Source organism: Sciurus vulgaris, assembly GCF_902686455.1.
Source record: "Sciurus vulgaris genome assembly, chromosome: 5".
In the NCBI taxonomy this organism is placed as follows: domain Eukaryota; kingdom Metazoa; phylum Chordata; class Mammalia; order Rodentia; family Sciuridae; genus Sciurus; species Sciurus vulgaris.
Window position 1 is genome coordinate 80,124,571 of NC_136465.1, and position 17,345 is coordinate 80,141,915.

The window sequence follows — 17,345 nt, forward strand, 5'->3', positions numbered from 1 at the left end:
AAATAAAGAAGACAGATGTCCTCTGCCACAGGGCACAGTCAGCTGGTGATCTTGTTCAGTGACAATGCATCGGTTTCTGTCACATTTCAGAATTTCTGTCACATTTCACCCCAAGGAGTTCCTCTAATTATTGATTCTCCCAGGAGGTAAAGGAAAGTAAATATGTTGTTAATAACGAGATTCGTTAGTTTATTCCTTATGAAATAGTTTACTGTTGGGCTGGGGATATAGCTCAGCTGGTAGAGTGCTAGCCTTGCAAGCACAAGGCCCTGGGTTCGATCCCCAGCACCGCAAAAAAGAAAAGAAATAGTTTACTATTTGTATGTATGTATGATATTGATTTTATCCAATAGTTGAACTCATTAGCTACTTGGAACATAGATTTTTTTGCCCCTGTTTTTAATAAAAAACTATAATTTAGCTATTCTTTCTGTCCTGGTTGTTTTTAGAAATAGGAAAGATAGTTATTCATTATTTAATACATGTAAATATAGCTGTTTTTCATTATTGCTTATTAGGGATTTTTCAATTTTCGAGTAAGAATTTTTTTTTTTTTTCGAGAAATAGGAAAGTTCATGCATTTCTCTGTAAAAACAATGAAATTGGATAGGTATACCTAGTATAATATACCCTTTATAAAGGAAAGTGTCCAAGGAAAGTGACTGATTTTGAGTGCATAACAACGGTTTAAAGTTAACCCTTTTTGTTTCTTTCCTTTTTGAAACTCCAAAAGACAGGAATAAATAATCTGATTGCAGGCCTTGCATGTTGACCGACCACATGTCTTAGGTACATCATTGGGAAAGAGAGGCAATGTAAATCAATGCCTAGTTCATATATTCAGAAAAAAATTCAGGAGCACAGCACTATTACTTCCTGGGTCTGCATTCAGAATTCTCCTGTCCTCAGAAGAAAGGCAACATTCTTCCTCATGTATTATAATCCTTTATATCCTAGGAGGAGGGTACATAAATAAGCATGTGACCAGGGTTTTTTTTATGACAGACCCATAAAATGTAAATGGATTTTGAGTGAAATAATTACTTGCAAAGTGTTGTGGAAGATGGCTCAAATCTGTTTTATTTACTATGATCTAGTTAAGTGACAAATTGCAAACTTGTGTGAAAGGTGATACATTATGTAAAGGGCTAGATGGTGACACGGCAATAAAAAGGCCTACAAAAGAGTAAAAACTGAGACTTTTTCATTGAGTGAAAAAAAATATCTGGAATTTTATCGATCAGCCTATAGTGACATATACAGAGTTTCTCTGATCATAAGATCTTCATCGCAGCAAGAAAAACTCGTGTTTCTTATTTTGTTTGAATTGTACATTGTGGATCAGTAGCAACCCATAAACTGTGTTTCCAGTTAAAGTGAGTTAAATACAGAATTGAAAGTAATTATTTAAACTATAAGTGCCAAGTTGACACATGATGACCAACTCACTGACACCATCTTAGTCAGTGGTGGATCACCATGGGCATGAGCTGCACGTGAGTCATGAGCAGTAGGCCATACTAAAAGGTGTGCTTTACTAAGCTGATTTTCCCAACTGCAACCCAACTATGTACAAAAATCTGGTGTCCATTTATTTCATTTTCTTTTTCTTTTCACTGTTCCAGTTTCTATTCACAAAGAAAAAGCTCCAGTCCATCTTTTAGTTTTTTTGAAAAATTCCTGACATTACAGAACTAAACTGAAATGTATTAACAGTCCACTCTTAAATTTCCATGACAAACAGAAAAATTCATGAGCCAAAAAAAAAAAAAAAAAGAAACAAAAACAAAAAATGAAAAAAAAAAAAAAAAAAAGGATATGGGTCTCAGCATTAACAGCTGAACAAAGACAGGAATGAAAATGTTTTAATTAAAAATCACGAGTGGATGATAAACTGTGTAGAAGGTGAAAATTTACAAACTACTTAAAACCTGGAATCACTGTTCAGAAACTACACAGATGGATCATGGGTGGTGGTGAACAGCAGAAAGGGATTATGGATGAATCTGCATTGATCTAGCTGCTCCCCAGGTCACCTGTCTCCCAGGAAACCTGACGTTAGTTAGATACTGAGCCAGGCTAATGCTGGCAGTGGATCCAGTGACGGTAGCTGCCTATCTGAAGATCCTTCCACTGGGTTTCAATTTTGATCTGCACCCCAGACTTCTGACAGATCTCATTGATTTTGGTGCCTTGACGCCCAATTATGCAGCCAATTCGTCATTTGAAATGGGGAATTCATGAGAAGTAGCCTGAGCAGACACATCCAAACCTACCCAATAGCCTTTCACTTCTGGAGAACTAGATTCAATGCCACTGAATCCAGTGTTGTCGTGCGTCGTAGGGAAATGAGACTGTTGCATTTCCAACTGGTGTAGCTCCGTCTAATCTGGCTGTGGAATGACATACTAACCTTGAATGGTATAGGTCTGATCACCTGCGAAGATGACTGGAGAACTTGATAGCCTGTCTCTGACTTGGGTCTGTAGGGATGGTCACGCCCTTCGGGAGGGACTGAAAGAGAGTCTCCAACATGACCTCACAGATCTGTTTGACATAAGCAATGATGGATTGAGGAATGACAGCAATAGTGATGGCTGACCCAATTGAATTGGGGAGCATATCCCCTGCCATTGGACTTGAGCGCTTGTACTCTCTTTCATTTCCTTAATCTTGAACCACCTTTTCCAGTGAGAGCCACATTGACTGGCGGGGACCAAGCCTCAGAATGACTGGGGGTCTACTGGCAGCTGTGCTTTTGGTCATAGAGCTGCTGATATCCTCTTCCAGTTTGTCAGTGATCATAGCAAAGGCTTTGAAGGGCGTTAGTAGGTCCAGCCAAAGGGATAGTTCTCTCAGGTCAATTCCCTTCTGAGGTGTGCATGCATGCACCACTCTCCTCCCTCATCTTCTTAACTGATACTCCTTTTTTCCGATGATACTTCCTTCCTTTCCAAGCATAAGTAACTGAATGGTGAGAGTGACATTTACTCCACCTTCAGTCACACCGTGTCCACATTGAGCAGTGTTATGGAGAGCTGGGCTTTGAGTGGTCAGGTCTCTGGTCACTGATGGGAGCGAAAGCCAAAAACTGCAGGCACATGGGGAAAAGGGGAAGGGGAAGGGCCAGAGGCGAGGTGAGACAAATGAGGGGCAGGAAGGTGAGTCCCCAGCTCCCCCCACTCCCCACCCCAGCCCTGCAGGCGGGGAGGGATGGTGAGGGTGCAGGCTGCAGCTGCTGTGGCCGCTGACTCTGCTGATTTCTCACTTTCTTAAGACAGTAAAAATTAATTATAAAATTTAAGAGATTGTGAAAGAGTAGAGACCCCCTTATGAAAAGAAAAAGGTAGAGACCCTCTGATATAAAACAAACATAACTAGTTAAGACTGACCAAACCACAGTGGGTGCGAATAAAATCATTGAGTTGTGCTGACTGTGGAAAATACAAGGACAATACCCAAGATAAAATAATATGGCCATGAGTTCAGGACATTGTGACCATTTCTGTGAAGCAACCCATCCCTTCAGAGGCCCCAGAAGCTGCTGGCTCCGCCCACCCCACCCCACCCCACCCCCAACCCGCCAGGTGCAGCCTGAAATAGATAAGCTGGAGCTGGCTGCTGCATTCCTTGGGGAAAAAAGGAAAAAGGCCCCTATTGTAAGCCTGTCAGGATTTTTTTATGGTTTTCATTTTAAAAACGAGCTTACTGAAGTCACTCCCACGACTGCTCCACTTGGAGTAGTGGTCCTGACGCGTCAGTCTGTTTTCTTTCTTTTTTTTTTTCTCTTTCTCCAAAATAAACTTTTTTCCTACTTTAGTTTCTGGTGGTCCCACTATGTGTCCATAACCGGACCCCACAACAAGATAATTTGTCGGCAGTGGTAACTGATACGTTATTCAAGACAAAATTTGAAAACACATTATTATTTGAATTACTTTGAATTAGATTTAAAGATTAATAACCTCAGCCTGCTGAAATTGCCTTAAAACGTTGTTTTAGTCTCTTGAACTTATATCTTTGCAATTCGTTCCTCTATTATGGGTGGTATTAAAATGAAATGGATGCCATTGCATAGTAGAGTGACTACAGAAAATAATTATGAACTAGATGTTTCAGAAAGCTAACTAAAAGTATTTTGAAAGTTTTCACCACAAAAAAATTGATAAGTATGTTGAACCTGATTTAAACATTTTATATTGTATACATTTATCAAAACATCATGCAGTACCCCACTAGTATGTACAGTTTCATGTTTTAGTTCTTAATTTAAAATAAATATTTTAAAAGTTTTTAAAAGTTAAAATAATTTTATTATCTTCTGTGGGCAGAATCTTGTCATCCATGCAAAGTAGCAAACTTATTTGTCACATTAAAACTCCCACCTATTGATATAAATAAATTAATTCAAACTGCACACACATGCGTTTATTATGAGAAATAAAACTTCACTCCTCAGCTTAGGAGTGGTTAGTTTTAGAATGTCAATGTCTGGAATGTAATAGTAATTCTTCATAACAGTTATCAACGAGCACATAGTTTTCATATTCCATTCTTCCTATAGTGTATTCTGATGGTATCTGTTGAAATATAATTTTATGACTGTGGAATCTAATTTAAAAATGGTTTTGTATCTTTACTTCTTTGGCCTTTTTTTGAAAAATTTATTTCTGTAATAATTCCTTTTTATTGAATTTTATAAAAGTGTCAGCCAATGATGGATTGGGGGGTCAGATTTTTATTGCACATAGAAGTTTAATTGGTCTTTATTAGATGTTCCTGATAATATTCTTACCTCAGTTAATTCTCGAAACAATGACACAAAGTCTCATTTTATGGAAGAAATTAAAGCTTATGTTTAATAACTTTCTTATGTAGATACTAAGAGCACAGCTATGTATGATTCAGCCTTGCGTCTATCTGACTCTAATGCATGTGAATTTACTACTATGTCATATGATTCACTGTCTCCACCACAATTGGAGTCTTCTGTTTTCCTTTGGTTTAATGCTAGTGTATTAGGTTTGAAACTAGTTCTGAAAGAATAGTTTTCTTGGAGGCTGCAGAACTTTTGCAGAGCACTATGCTGTATGTATATTTTAAAAAAATGGGTCATTCATAAAATCGATTCTTGTTAATAGAAGTCTAGATAGCTATGAGAATTGTGTTACTAGACTGAAATATATCAAATACTCACAGAACAAAATGCACTACTTATAACTCTGTGCATCATGTGCTGTCACATTGCTTGGAAATGCAATTCAATTATTCAATCCATATATATTAGGTGCCTGCTAGGCACGAGGCTCTAAAGAGCTGTGAACAAGACAGAAAATGTGCTGCTTAGAACTCTCATTCTAGCCCCTAGAAAAATATTATCAATATTAAGAATGCATATTCAGACATAAAGAAGAATAATATTATGGTATTTGCAAATAAGTGGATGGAATTGGAGAATATCATGCTAAGTGAAATAAGCCAAGCCCAAAAAAACCAAAGGCCAAATGTTTTCCTGATAAATGGAGGATGATATATAATGGGGGTGTGGGTGGGGAATGAGAGAATAATGGGGGAACTTTAGAATATGTAGAAGAAAGTGAGAGGGAGGGGGTATGAAAAATGGTGGAATGAGACAGACATCATTACCCTATGCACATGTATGATTACACAAATTGTATGAATCTACATCGTGTACGACCATAGAAACGAAATTATGTACCCCATTTGTGTACAATGAATCAAAATGCAGTCTGTAAAAAATTAAAAGTTAAAAAAAAAAAAAAAGAAAGAAAATGCAACAAAGCGAAGGTGATTTCAGATAGTGTTAAGCATGGTGAACTTGACTGGGATAGACTATCTTGGAAGCAATGTTAGACTGAAGGGCCAGGGAAAGCTTCCCTGAGAATGTAAAGCTTGGAAGGCTGAGCATTCCATCCTTCAGAATCAGCTAGAGCAAAGGGCCTAAGGCAGGAAAAAGTTGTCCTGTGCAAGGAACAGAAGTTTTTGTGGATATCATACTGCCAGGAGCCAGCCCCAGCAACTTGCAGATTCCCCCAGAGGATAGGTGTAGTCACTGCAGAGGAATGACGTGAACCCCTGGAGCAATTTGAAGCAAGTGCTGCTCAGATTTATTTTAGCCTTTCTTTTATAGTATTAAGTAAAGCAGGATTAAACAAGATACAAGTTATAGGAAAATTACCACAAGATTTTTCATTAACCACACTTTCCAGCAGGTGTCTAACAAAGAGTGGGTACATTAAGGTCAACTTCCTATATTTACTTAAATTTACTCACATTAAGCATATTACAGTGAGAGATATTTTCCTCTTTTCATCTTACTGGCCTTTGTTTACCCTTTGGTGTCAGACCTATTGTCAGCATGACTCTATTTTGTTTTAAGTTAATTTTACTAAACTGTTAAGCAAAACATGCACTTAATCTTTAGCTCATATTATTATATTTTTTATTTAACCTAAATAGTACTTAATTTTTATCCTAATATTCTTTATTATTGATTTATCCTCTACCTATTGCAATACATATGTGAGACCTAAGCCAGCATAAACTACTCATAACCAGTTAACATGCAATGAGGGCATTTGATCTTAAGGTAATATTTTTCTAGTTGTTTGCATATGCTGTTTCTTTGTTCTTTAGCCCTACATTTTCAGGGTGGCCCTTGACGTCCAAGCCTTTGAAGGAAAGATAAATGTTGGACATTTGTCCATTTACCACTAATACTAATTATCCATTCACCATTTTCATTGTACACTCCTGTATATGAAAGAGCTGGATCTGTGGGAGGTGGGTCCTTATACTTAATTTGCTTGTTTCCCTCTAGGTAGATACCACAAATGTCCCCCAATCCTGTAAGCTAAGTAGGGTGGTCCTTGCACTGTGGGGACAACAAGTTTCCTGTTCTGTTTGTCAGGCTGTTTTACTGGTAAAGCATTAACTGGGGCAGGTGTGGTCAGCATAGGAGAAAGCAATTCCTGTAACTGTAGTTTTCTGAAGAACTCCTCAAACTCTGTACCTTTAGACCCATTATGTGTGATAGAGTACATTTTTTAAAGCACTCCTCAACCTTCCCCAAGCTCCACAGATTCCTTGGGGTTAAATTCGTATTACAACAATCCAGGGAACATGATTTGCAGTTGCATAGTGATAAGTATGATAATTACAAGAAAACACCCAATTCCTAGGAAAGATGACAGCAGCAATTTCGTGGAATGGTGGCCTTTCCAAACCCTTCCCCATGCTCGGACCTTGTCAAACAGCATGGTGGAAACAGTCCCTGCCATTGTACAATCAGTACAGCAGTAGATGCAGAGGTGGGGAAGGATGAGTGATAAGAAATGATGCAGAGGTTATAATATAGGTTGTCAGATCCTGTTGGACCTTGTGAAACACAACAATTTTTTTTCTTTAACTGCAGCAGGGAGCTACTGGAGAAGTTCTTTTGTTTTGTTTTGTTTTGTTTTTGTTTTTCTTGAAGAAGAAGAAAAAGAAAAAGAAAGGATACTTTTACATTTTTATAGTGCAGAATATAATTGTAGCTGCTAGATGGAAATGGTTTGTGGAAGGGAAATGATGGAAGTAGAGGACAATGGGAACTGTCAACTAGAGTGCATAAATACACAAATAAGGATCAAATCTTCAAGTTCTTTGAAATTTAGAGGAAAACAAGGGTCAATAAGTTAAAAAAAAAAAAAAAAAAAAAAAAAAAACCTGTGGACCTTCTAGTGGGAAGAACAGCAGAATAACGTGGTGCTTTGGAAAGCCATAAGTCTGTTGATGTGGTGAATTACATTTATTGATTTCCGAATGTTGAACCAACCTTGCATCCCTGGGATGAAACCCACTTGATCGTAGTGTGCTATCTTTTTAATATGTTTTTGTATGCAATTTGCTAAAATTTTTAAAATAATTTTTACATCTATGTTTATTAAGGATATTGGTCTGAAATTTTCTTTCCTCGATGTGTCTTTGTCTGGTTTTCGTATCAGGGTGATATTAGCTTAATAGAATGAGTTTGGAAGGGTCCTCTCCTCTTTTATTTCATGGAATACTTTGAGGAGTATTGGAATGAGCTCTTGTAGAACTCAGCTGAAAATCTAATTATATTTTGTGTTTCAATAGTGTCTGTCATTATTTTTCCTTCTTCATCACAAATTTTAGTAATTTTGAGTTTTCCCTCTCTTTCTCTTTGTTAGTGTGGCTAAGGGTTTATCAATTTTGTTTATTTTTTCAAAGAACTGCTGGGGTCCAGCCCTAGCAGCCGTCAGGGGTCCGAGGTGGATGAGAGGCGTCGGCACTGTAGAGAAACAGCACACAGAGACACCAAGTGTTCTGAGGCTGAGTCTGCGTCTTTATTGTTCACAGAGTCTTTTTATATGTTTTTTCTTTGGTATTGATTGCATCATTTCATGATTAATACAAGGAAATGTTAAGTAAAAAATCTTAAGAGTACAATTAATGATCTTATTCAAGAAACACGTTTTTACTGTATGAGAGCTTCAATAAAAAGAAAACCAGTTCCCAGCAAGGTAGAGGGCCCCATACTCCATTTAGTTTTCATTTCCCTGAAAGAATAAGTCATTAAGTTTCTGTGGAAGTTACCCCTTCCAGGAACTCTAATGTTCGTTATTAACAGTGGAACGTTTTTTTATTACTAACAGAGACTAGAGGAATCAGCTTACAGTTAATATTTATTCTATTTCATATACTCAATGACAGACTAAAACTCTAGACATAGGAAGAATACAAATTGTACTTATGATTAACATATTTATTTATTAAGTGGGAAAAATATCCTTAAACTTAATCATAAATACTAAGAAAGCAATGAAGACCATACACCACATCAAAGCTCAGAGGAATACACTCTCATATAACTTTTAGAGAATTTGTATACATACTAAAAGAAAGCACAGGCTCCTTACAAATTTGAGCAAATCATAATTGCTTATTTATGCTTTCATCTAAGTATTAATATTAAACTTTATTGTATGTTATTTTGTGTCCCAGTAACATGAAATCTCCCCAGTATTCTCTATAATCTGAATCTAAGGATATATTGATTATTAGTATTAAAAGCAACTGCACATGGAGACATGCCACACCTGTGGCCCCCAAGAGGGAGGATGATCTTTCAACAGAACCGTGTCAAGTGTCGAATCCTCTACTCCAACCATGTCAAGTGCTGGAGTGGTAGGAATAGATGTGGCAAAGAACCAACTTTTTATTCTGTCAATTTTTTCAATTGTTTCTTTTGTTTCAATTTTATTGATTTCAGCTCTGATTTTAATTATTTCTTCTCTTCTACTACTTTTGGTGTTGATCTGTTCTTCTTTTTCTAGGGCTTTGAGCTGTAATGTTAGGTTGTTTATTTGTCGACCTTTTCTTCTCTTATTGAATGTGCTCCGTGCAATGAATTTTCCTCTTAGTACTGCTTTCACAGTGTTCCAGAGATTTTGATATGTTGTATCTTTGTTCTTGTTTACCTCTAAGAATTTTTTTATTTCCCCCCCGATGTCTTCTGTTATAACTCTATGCATCATTCAATAGTGTATTATTTAATCTCCAGGTATTGGAGTAGTTTCTGTTGTTCATTTTGTCATTGATTTCTAATTTCACTCCATTATGATCTGATAGAATAGAAGGTAATATTTCTATTTTTTTTGTATTTGCTAAGAGAAGCTTTGTGGCATAAAGCATATGGTCTATTTTAGAGAATGAGCCATGTGCTGCTGAGAAGAAAATTATTTGTTCATTGATGGATGGAATATTCTATCTATGTCTGTTAAGTCTAAATTATCAATTATGTTATTGAGATCTATGGTTTCTTTGTTCAAATTTTTGTTTGGAAGATCTGTCCAGTGGTGAAAGAGGTGTGTTAAAAAAGTCACCTAGTTTTATTGTGTTGTAGTCTATTTGATTCCTGGAATTGAGAAGGATTTGTTTGACGTACATGGATGATCCACTGTTTGGGGCATAAATATTTATGATTGTTATGTATGAAATGTCCTTCTTTATCGCTTCTAACTAATTTTGACTTGAAGTCTGCTTTATCTGATATGAGGATGGACACCCCCACTTTTTTTCTGAGACCATGTGTATGGTATGTTTTTTCCCATCCTTTCACCTTTAGTCTGTGGGTATCTTTTTCTATGAGATGAGTCTCTTGAAGGCAGCATATTGTTGGATCTTTCTTTTTAATCCAATCTGCCAGTCTGTGTCTTTTGATTGATGAGTTCAGGCCATTAACATTTAGGGTTATTATTGAGATATGATTTGTATTCCCAGTCATTTTGGCTAATTTTTGGTTTTTAACTTGACTTGATTTCTTCTTTATTTGACTATTCCTTTAAGGTATTTCCTCCCTATGCTGGGTTATGTTGTTGTTTTTCATCTCTTCCTCATGGAATATTTTGCTGAGAATGTTCTGTAGTGCAGGCTTTCTATTTGTAAATTCTTTTAACTTTTGTTTATCATGGAAAGATTTTATTTCATTGTCAAATCTGAGGGCAAGTTTTGCTGGGTATAAGATTCTTGGTTGACATCCATTTTCTTTTAGAGCTTGAAATATGTTGTTCCAGACCCTTCTAGCTCTTAGGGTCTGGTTTGAGAAATCTGCTGATTATCAGTATTGGTTTCCTCCTGAATGTAATCTGAATATTTTCTCTCACAGTCTTTAAAATTCTATCTTTATTTTGTATGTTAGGTATTTTCATTGTAATGTGCCTTGGTGTAGATCTGTTGTAATTTTGTACATTTGGTGTCCTATAAGCCTCTTGTACCTGGTTTTCCAGTTCATTCTTCAGATTTGGGAAATTCTCTGATATTATTTCATTGAATAGGTTGTTCATTCCTTTGATTTGTTTCTCATGCCTTCCTCAATCTCAGTAATTCTTTTTTTTTTTTTTTTTTTAAGAGTCATTAACAGGGTTTTTATTTGAGAGAAAAAAGTTTTCCACTGGCTAGCAAAGGGGCAGGTAGAAGGAAACAGGAAGCCATGTGGGGAGGTGATAGGAAGGTGGCAAGGATGAGTGACAACACAGAGTCAAATGGGACTTGGTCCCCAGGCATGAGACTGATGTGGGTTCATACTTCAGGAGCCTGGTCTCACTCCCAGCACATCCACAAATCCCAGGTCAGTGGGCAACCTTGGAAATATGACACCACAGTTGGGGCAGAATCCTGAAGGTGCCATAACTGTGCCACAAAGGAGGAGGGGGTAGCAGAGGAATGAGCAGATGGATAAATGGTGGGCTGAGGCAATACTCTCTTCAGAGTTCAAAACTGGTGGACTGCAGAAGCAAGAACCAACAAGAAAGGTCTGGCTTTGGATCTGCCTTCACAGTGACTGCAAAGTGGCCTGGTAGGCCCAGGAAAACTGCAGTTTCCTTATCAGGTATATAGAAGCACGTGGTGCACCAATATTCCTGCCTATCCCACCTCCCCTGCCAACCCTTTCCAGGACGCTCTGCTCCCCGCTTGCCTCCTCGTATTTACTTAATGCTTCCCATCGTCCTCACATCCAAACTGTCCCCAACATTGTCCAATCTCCAAAATCTCATCCTCAACATACCTCAAATACTGTGGTACCCAACTGTGGAGAAATCTGTGTCTATGCTAGAAATTCTAAATTAACAGAGATGTGCAAAGGTGAGATGTTTACCTCCTGAACAAAACTATCCTCATCTAGAGACCAAGTGGGTCTTGGAGGTCCCAGGGTTACGGTCAAGTATGAGAATTATAACGTTGACAAAAAAACACGTTACTCAGGGCTACATGCAGGGGAGGGAGAGTGAAGGGAAAAGTCCCTCAATTCATTTACCATTCAGCTTTATTATTCACAAAAACAAGTCCAACGCCCTGTGCAGCAACTGAGCTCAGACCTTGTTCTGCCACATCCCATGAACCTGTACTTGTAACACTGCATGTTACATGTCCTTCACTCAGCACTTGAATCCCCACAACAACCCTGTGAGGTAGGTATTATCACCCTTCCCCTCCTGATCCACATTATGGATAAGGAAATGAGGCACACATTAAACATAGAGCAAGTTACATAGGGAATTCAGGTTCAGCCTGGAGTTTGAACAGAAAATAACTCCTGGCTCTCACCAGACTAGTCAGTGGTCCACACCTGGTCTCTTTCCATCCCCTCTGGTGACTTCCCATAGCAGTAGCACAAGAATTTAAAACTTTGTTTTGGTGAATGCAAACAATTTTCTTTTCAAGTGTACAGAGCTCCAAGGCTGGGGGGGTGTGGGTGATGTTTAGGCATTGACAGTGCCTCTCCTCAAGAGTCGGTGGACCTTCCCCAGCAGTCTGTGGCATGTGGGCAACAATTACAGACTAACACCCAAAGTCCTAACAGGGAACGTGGCCGATCTTCCCAACTGCTCAGCCCTGCACAGCACACATAAGTGGAGAGCTGACTTTAATGGCATTCCTCCAACGGACTTATTTGTAAAAGAACAAGAAGGCATCTTGTCCTGGGTAGCAACACCCAGCAGCATTCACTTCAGACAGCAAAGGGCAGGCAGGCCATACTGCCCCAGAGCCCAGGGATCCCCACACGGCTCTGAAGCAGCTGGAGTCCTGAGATCCAGAGTGGCCTAAGGGCCCCAGAGTCTGGAAGGATGCAGCAGTGGGGGCAGCAGTGGTGGTGCAGCAGTGGCAGCAACAACTCTGGCTGGCTCACGTGTCAGGATTCAAGCATGGTGGCTCCAGCCAGTGTGAGCCACAGACTCAGGAACGGCTCCTGTCCTCGTGGTTCCCAACAATCATCTTGCTATATAGTTTCTGCTGCTCCTCTTTGAACGTGTCCTTCACCTTCTCTCTCTTCAGTCCACCATCCCACAGCAGGTCCACCAGTCCTCCCTGCCTGGCAATGGCAGATTTCACCCTATTGGCAAACTGCACGGCATCTTCATCTTTCTCTCTGGTCATGGGAGGCAGGTACCAAACACTGCAGACAATAGCCCAGCTGGTCATCATTCTCAGCAGGTATGTCACCATCCCATACTTGCTACTATTCCAGAAGGCATCACCAAACTGAGGGTCATACTTGATAGCAACAGGGTAAACTGTGGCTCCAATTTCAAAGCTTCCCTTTTTGAACATCATCACTGACGTATTATTGATGCAGGTTCCTTCTGGGAAGATGAGGATAGGTAGCTTGCTTTTATCTTGCACATGCTCAGTCAGTCTCTTAGCCACTAGGTGGCGATCTTTCACTTCAGAACGCTCGAACCAGACGTGGGGGCAGGCCTTCACCATGGCTCTCTGAATCACACCCATGAGTCCCCCGTGCACTTGACCCACCATGGCATAGTAGCCATCACTGGCCAAAATGATCACATCGATAGGAGATGTGTGATTAGCCACACAGATGCCTCCATTTCTTGGTCTGTTTTTCCTGTCATGATAGGTAATGATGGCTGTCAGGGCTCGCACGCAGATCCGATAACACATTAAGTGAACGTGTTTACTCAAGAACTCCTTAAACCTCCCATTTGGCAGGTATCCCACCACAGTTGTGCCCACAGATTAGGAGGCTAATCCCTGTGAATGCAAGAGCTATCCTGAGTGGTAGAAGGAAGCAATAACGAATCAGCACTCCTAACCCCCACAAGACAGTAAGCCGAAGGCTGATATATTGGAAATTATAATTGGTTCTGCTCAGTAGGTTCCAGGATTCCAATTCCTCTGCTGAGAATCTCTTTGTCACCTCATCATCCATAATGGTCTCCATTCCTTTCCGGCAAAAGTAGAAAATATCAGAGAGCTCAAACTCTGGAGTATTATCCAGAGCCTTACTACTACCACTTCGGCGAATCTCCTTGATCTCTTCTTCTAGTGAAGTAGGATCTTTAGCAATGATTCCATTGGTATAGGGCTTGTAAAGTTGATGGTTCTTCTCCTTGGCTCCTCTCTCCATTCTCAAGGTAGCCCACGCAAAGATTTTTAACAAAGTTTTCATGTAGAGCTTTCGGATACCAAAAGAGACTCCAAAAATGGCGGGGACTATGATGAAAACAAGCAGGAGGGTGAAGAGGACGGTCAGGGAGATGCCCAGAAGGTTGACAATCAGGCTATCAAAAGGCAGCAACAGGAACATGGTGGAGGATCCAGGCCAGGCCAGTGCCCTCCTCCCCAAGCACAAACCACAGCCTTCAGATGGTCCTTTCTGACACCAGCAGCCTGTGAAAGGAAGTCAGTCCTCCAAGAGTAACAAACTCCATTCCAAAGTTCACGTCATTAACTGCTTGCATAGAAGGGTTGGGGGCAGAGTGACCATAGAAAAGGGCCACAGGAGGCAGCCCAAGAATGCCAGATTTCCCCAGAACAGACGAACTTCACAGTGAAAGCAGCAGGATAAGTCTTTAGTAAAAACATCCAAGTCCAGACTGAGTTTCTGTGCAAAGGAGCACTGAGGGAGGGGTCTCTGCTCTGCTACCCTTATGCTGCTTCCAGAGATTTTATTTCTTTTCCTGCCCCACAGCATTCAGTAGATAAATCTGTCCTGCAGATCTGTATTGCCAGAAGTACCAAGAAGAGTTCACCTTGGTGCCAGAAAAATCCTGATAACTCCTGTGGAGGAGGGTGACTGCTAGTACTTCACCCAGAAGGCTTTTAAATGTGAATATGTGGAAATTAAATAATTGTTTTACTTAAAATTCCTTCATAAGCTGAAAATCAAGTTCATTGTAGAAAGTTCGTATCTGGCCCCATTCTCCCTCTGGAGAGGATCTTGGCGCTTGCTGCCCCCAGGACCCTCCTACCTGGAGAGCCCCAACCTTCTCCAGTAGGACACAGATGCTGGCACTGAATGTCTCATGTTGCCTGCGGTGAGTGTAATTCCAGATGCTCCTGGCATTGATGTACTCAGTAGTCTTCTCCCTTAAGGCCCCCTTTTCACGGTGACCTGGGTTCTTGGCAAAAGGTTATTTACATGCTGCCAGAGCGACCGCGAGGCTCCTGGGCTCCCAAATCCTCCGCGGACAGCGCCTCCCGCCCTTGCCTGCCACCGCTGGCCGAGGCGTCAGTAATTCTTAAATTTGGTCTTTTCATGATATTCCATAATTCTTGTAGGTTCTGTTCATGATTTCTTACCATCTTCTCTGGTCAACTTTGTTTTCAAGATTAAATATTTTGTCTTCAATGTCTGAGGTTCTGTCTTCCAAGTGATCTAGCCTATTGGTTATGCTTTCTTTTGAGTTTTTAATTTGGTTTATTGTTTCCTTCATTTCAAGGATTTGTTTGTTTTTTTCAGAATCTCTATCTCTTTATTGAAATGATCCTTTGCTTCCTGCATTTACTCTTTTAACTGTTGATTGGTGTGATCATTCAATGCCTACATTTGCTGTCTTATTTCATTGTTTGCTTCTCTGATCTTTTTTTTTTTTTTTTTTTTTTTTTTTTTTTTTGCGGTGCTGGGGATTGAACTCAGGACCTTGTACTTGCAAGGCAAGCACTCTACCAACTGAGCTATCTCCCCAGCCCTGATCATTTTTAATTCTGTACATTCTGAACTCCTTTTCTGACATTTCTTCTGCCATACTGTCATTGGATTTTATTGATGTAGCATCTAGGTTTGTTTGGGACACTTTCTTCCCTTGATTTCTCATTTTGTTCATGTATCTTCCCCTCTAAGAGTACAAATCTGAGGTATTGCAGTTTCCCCCCTATAGACTGTAGTGTCCCTGCAGGTTTCCAATACCTCACCTTGAAGTGAGAGATCAATATTAGCAGCACACCATACAAACAATATGCATCCTTACCTCAAGTAGTCCCTTTTAAGATATTAATAATATTTTCTTAATAAACAGAGATTATGAGTTCAATTATTATCAACAGCTTAGCCATAGTTTTGCAATAAGGCCCACAATTTCTAATGGTGGACAAAGAGGATGGGGGGTGTAGGATATAATGTTAATGAGATAAGAAGTGCATCTAAAGAGGTACTATGTCATAGGAGTAGTGAAAGCAGAATTAAAAGAAATTGGTTGTTAGCATGTGAAAAGGGAGAAAGAGTCTCCAAGGAGACAAATGGATAAGAGAAAAATAGAGAGGATGAGAAAAATATGAATAAAAGTAGGAATAATAGTAGGTATAATAATTGTAATATTACTACTAATAAAAAAAAAAACTACAATAAAACTATACAGTACTGTTCAAACCTCCTAGTCTTAGGTAGCCTGATGCCTGGGAGGAACTTGATAAGGCGGTAACCCAAGAAGGGTGCTGCCCCTCTAGGGGTGGGGCCTCCAGGTGGGATATAGCCCCTGCTAGTGGGCAAGGGCACCTCCTCGTGTTGACAGATGGTCAACCACAGCACAGGGGCTGTGGGCTGGGTCTGGGCTGGGCTGGACCGGGTTCTTTGGGCCAGGTCTCCCCGGCATGGAAGTCTCCCCTGGCAGTGCTAGGCTGGGCCTGGGTCTGGTATCTGTCTCTGGGCCTTGCCTCCCCAGCGTGGGAGTCTCACCCAGTGGTCCTGGGCTGGGCCTGGTTCAGATTATATTTCAAAGGGATGGCTTCCAGAGAAAGGTTCCTGAAATCTTTCTGACCAGAGGCTAAAGAAGATTTACATCTCAAAGGATAAGAGGAAAAGAATTTACAATAGCAAATTTTCTCAAGTAAATTCTCTTAAAAAAGAGATTCAGAGGCCTGTAGTCAGGAGGAAACCTGTCTACGATGACGTCAGCTTTAAGGGTACACGCAAGCCATTCGGATCATCACATACATGTATGAATGTGGTTCAGAGTGATCCTGATGTTAACAACCCTCAAAGTTTCTACCTAAAGATGTGATAAAGTATTTTATTTAAGTCTGTAAAGTCTAAATAGTATGGGTTACCTTCTGCATTGTGAGAAGCCATAAGACTCTTAGCAAAGCAACACAATGAATATTGTTTTAATTTACTTGAATTTAAGCAGACTGTTTAACCAGAAGCAGAAATGCCTTTCTAAGCATTAAGCTCAGGTTTAGGAAAATCTGAGAAGTAGATAATGTCTTTCTTCAGTTTTTCTTTTTCCATGTATCTTGGTATTTCTGATATTCGGAGAGCAACCAAGAGTATTCAGAGGTACTATAGGTTGTAAAACAACCTACAGATTTTTAGAGTTAGAAAACAGAATTTTCTGTTGTTATTTACTCACTGATAAAGTCAAGAAAATAATTCATTAATAATGCAGATACTGGTTCATGAAATAAAATTATGCGGATTTAAATGTTTTACCAATAACTTCAACTTTCTGACTTCAGTATACAGGTGTGTGTACAAAAAGAAGAGCATTATAGTGCCCTCTGCTGGGAACTATTGGTATATATGT

The 17,345-nt window shown here is 39.7% G+C and overlaps 1 protein-coding gene and 1 pseudogene across 2 annotated transcripts; both read right to left on the reverse strand.

The window, feature by feature from the left end:
* Positions 1-365: 365 nt before the first annotated feature.
* Positions 366-2,976, reverse strand: LOC306661478 (poly(rC)-binding protein 2-like; annotated as a pseudogene). Its single transcript has one exon. The product of its transcript is annotated as a poly(rC)-binding protein 2-like (transcript).
* Positions 2,977-10,931: 7,955 nt separating this feature from the next.
* On the reverse strand, positions 10,932-15,056 carry LOC306662387 (glycerol-3-phosphate acyltransferase 4-like). The gene is given in 2 exon segments (XM_079142024.1): positions 10,932-13,557; positions 13,559-15,056. Coding segments are annotated over 2 exon segments (1,371 nt in total). The 5' UTR covers positions 14,132-15,056; the 3' UTR covers positions 10,932-12,759.
* Positions 15,057-17,345: the final 2,289 nt, after the last annotated feature.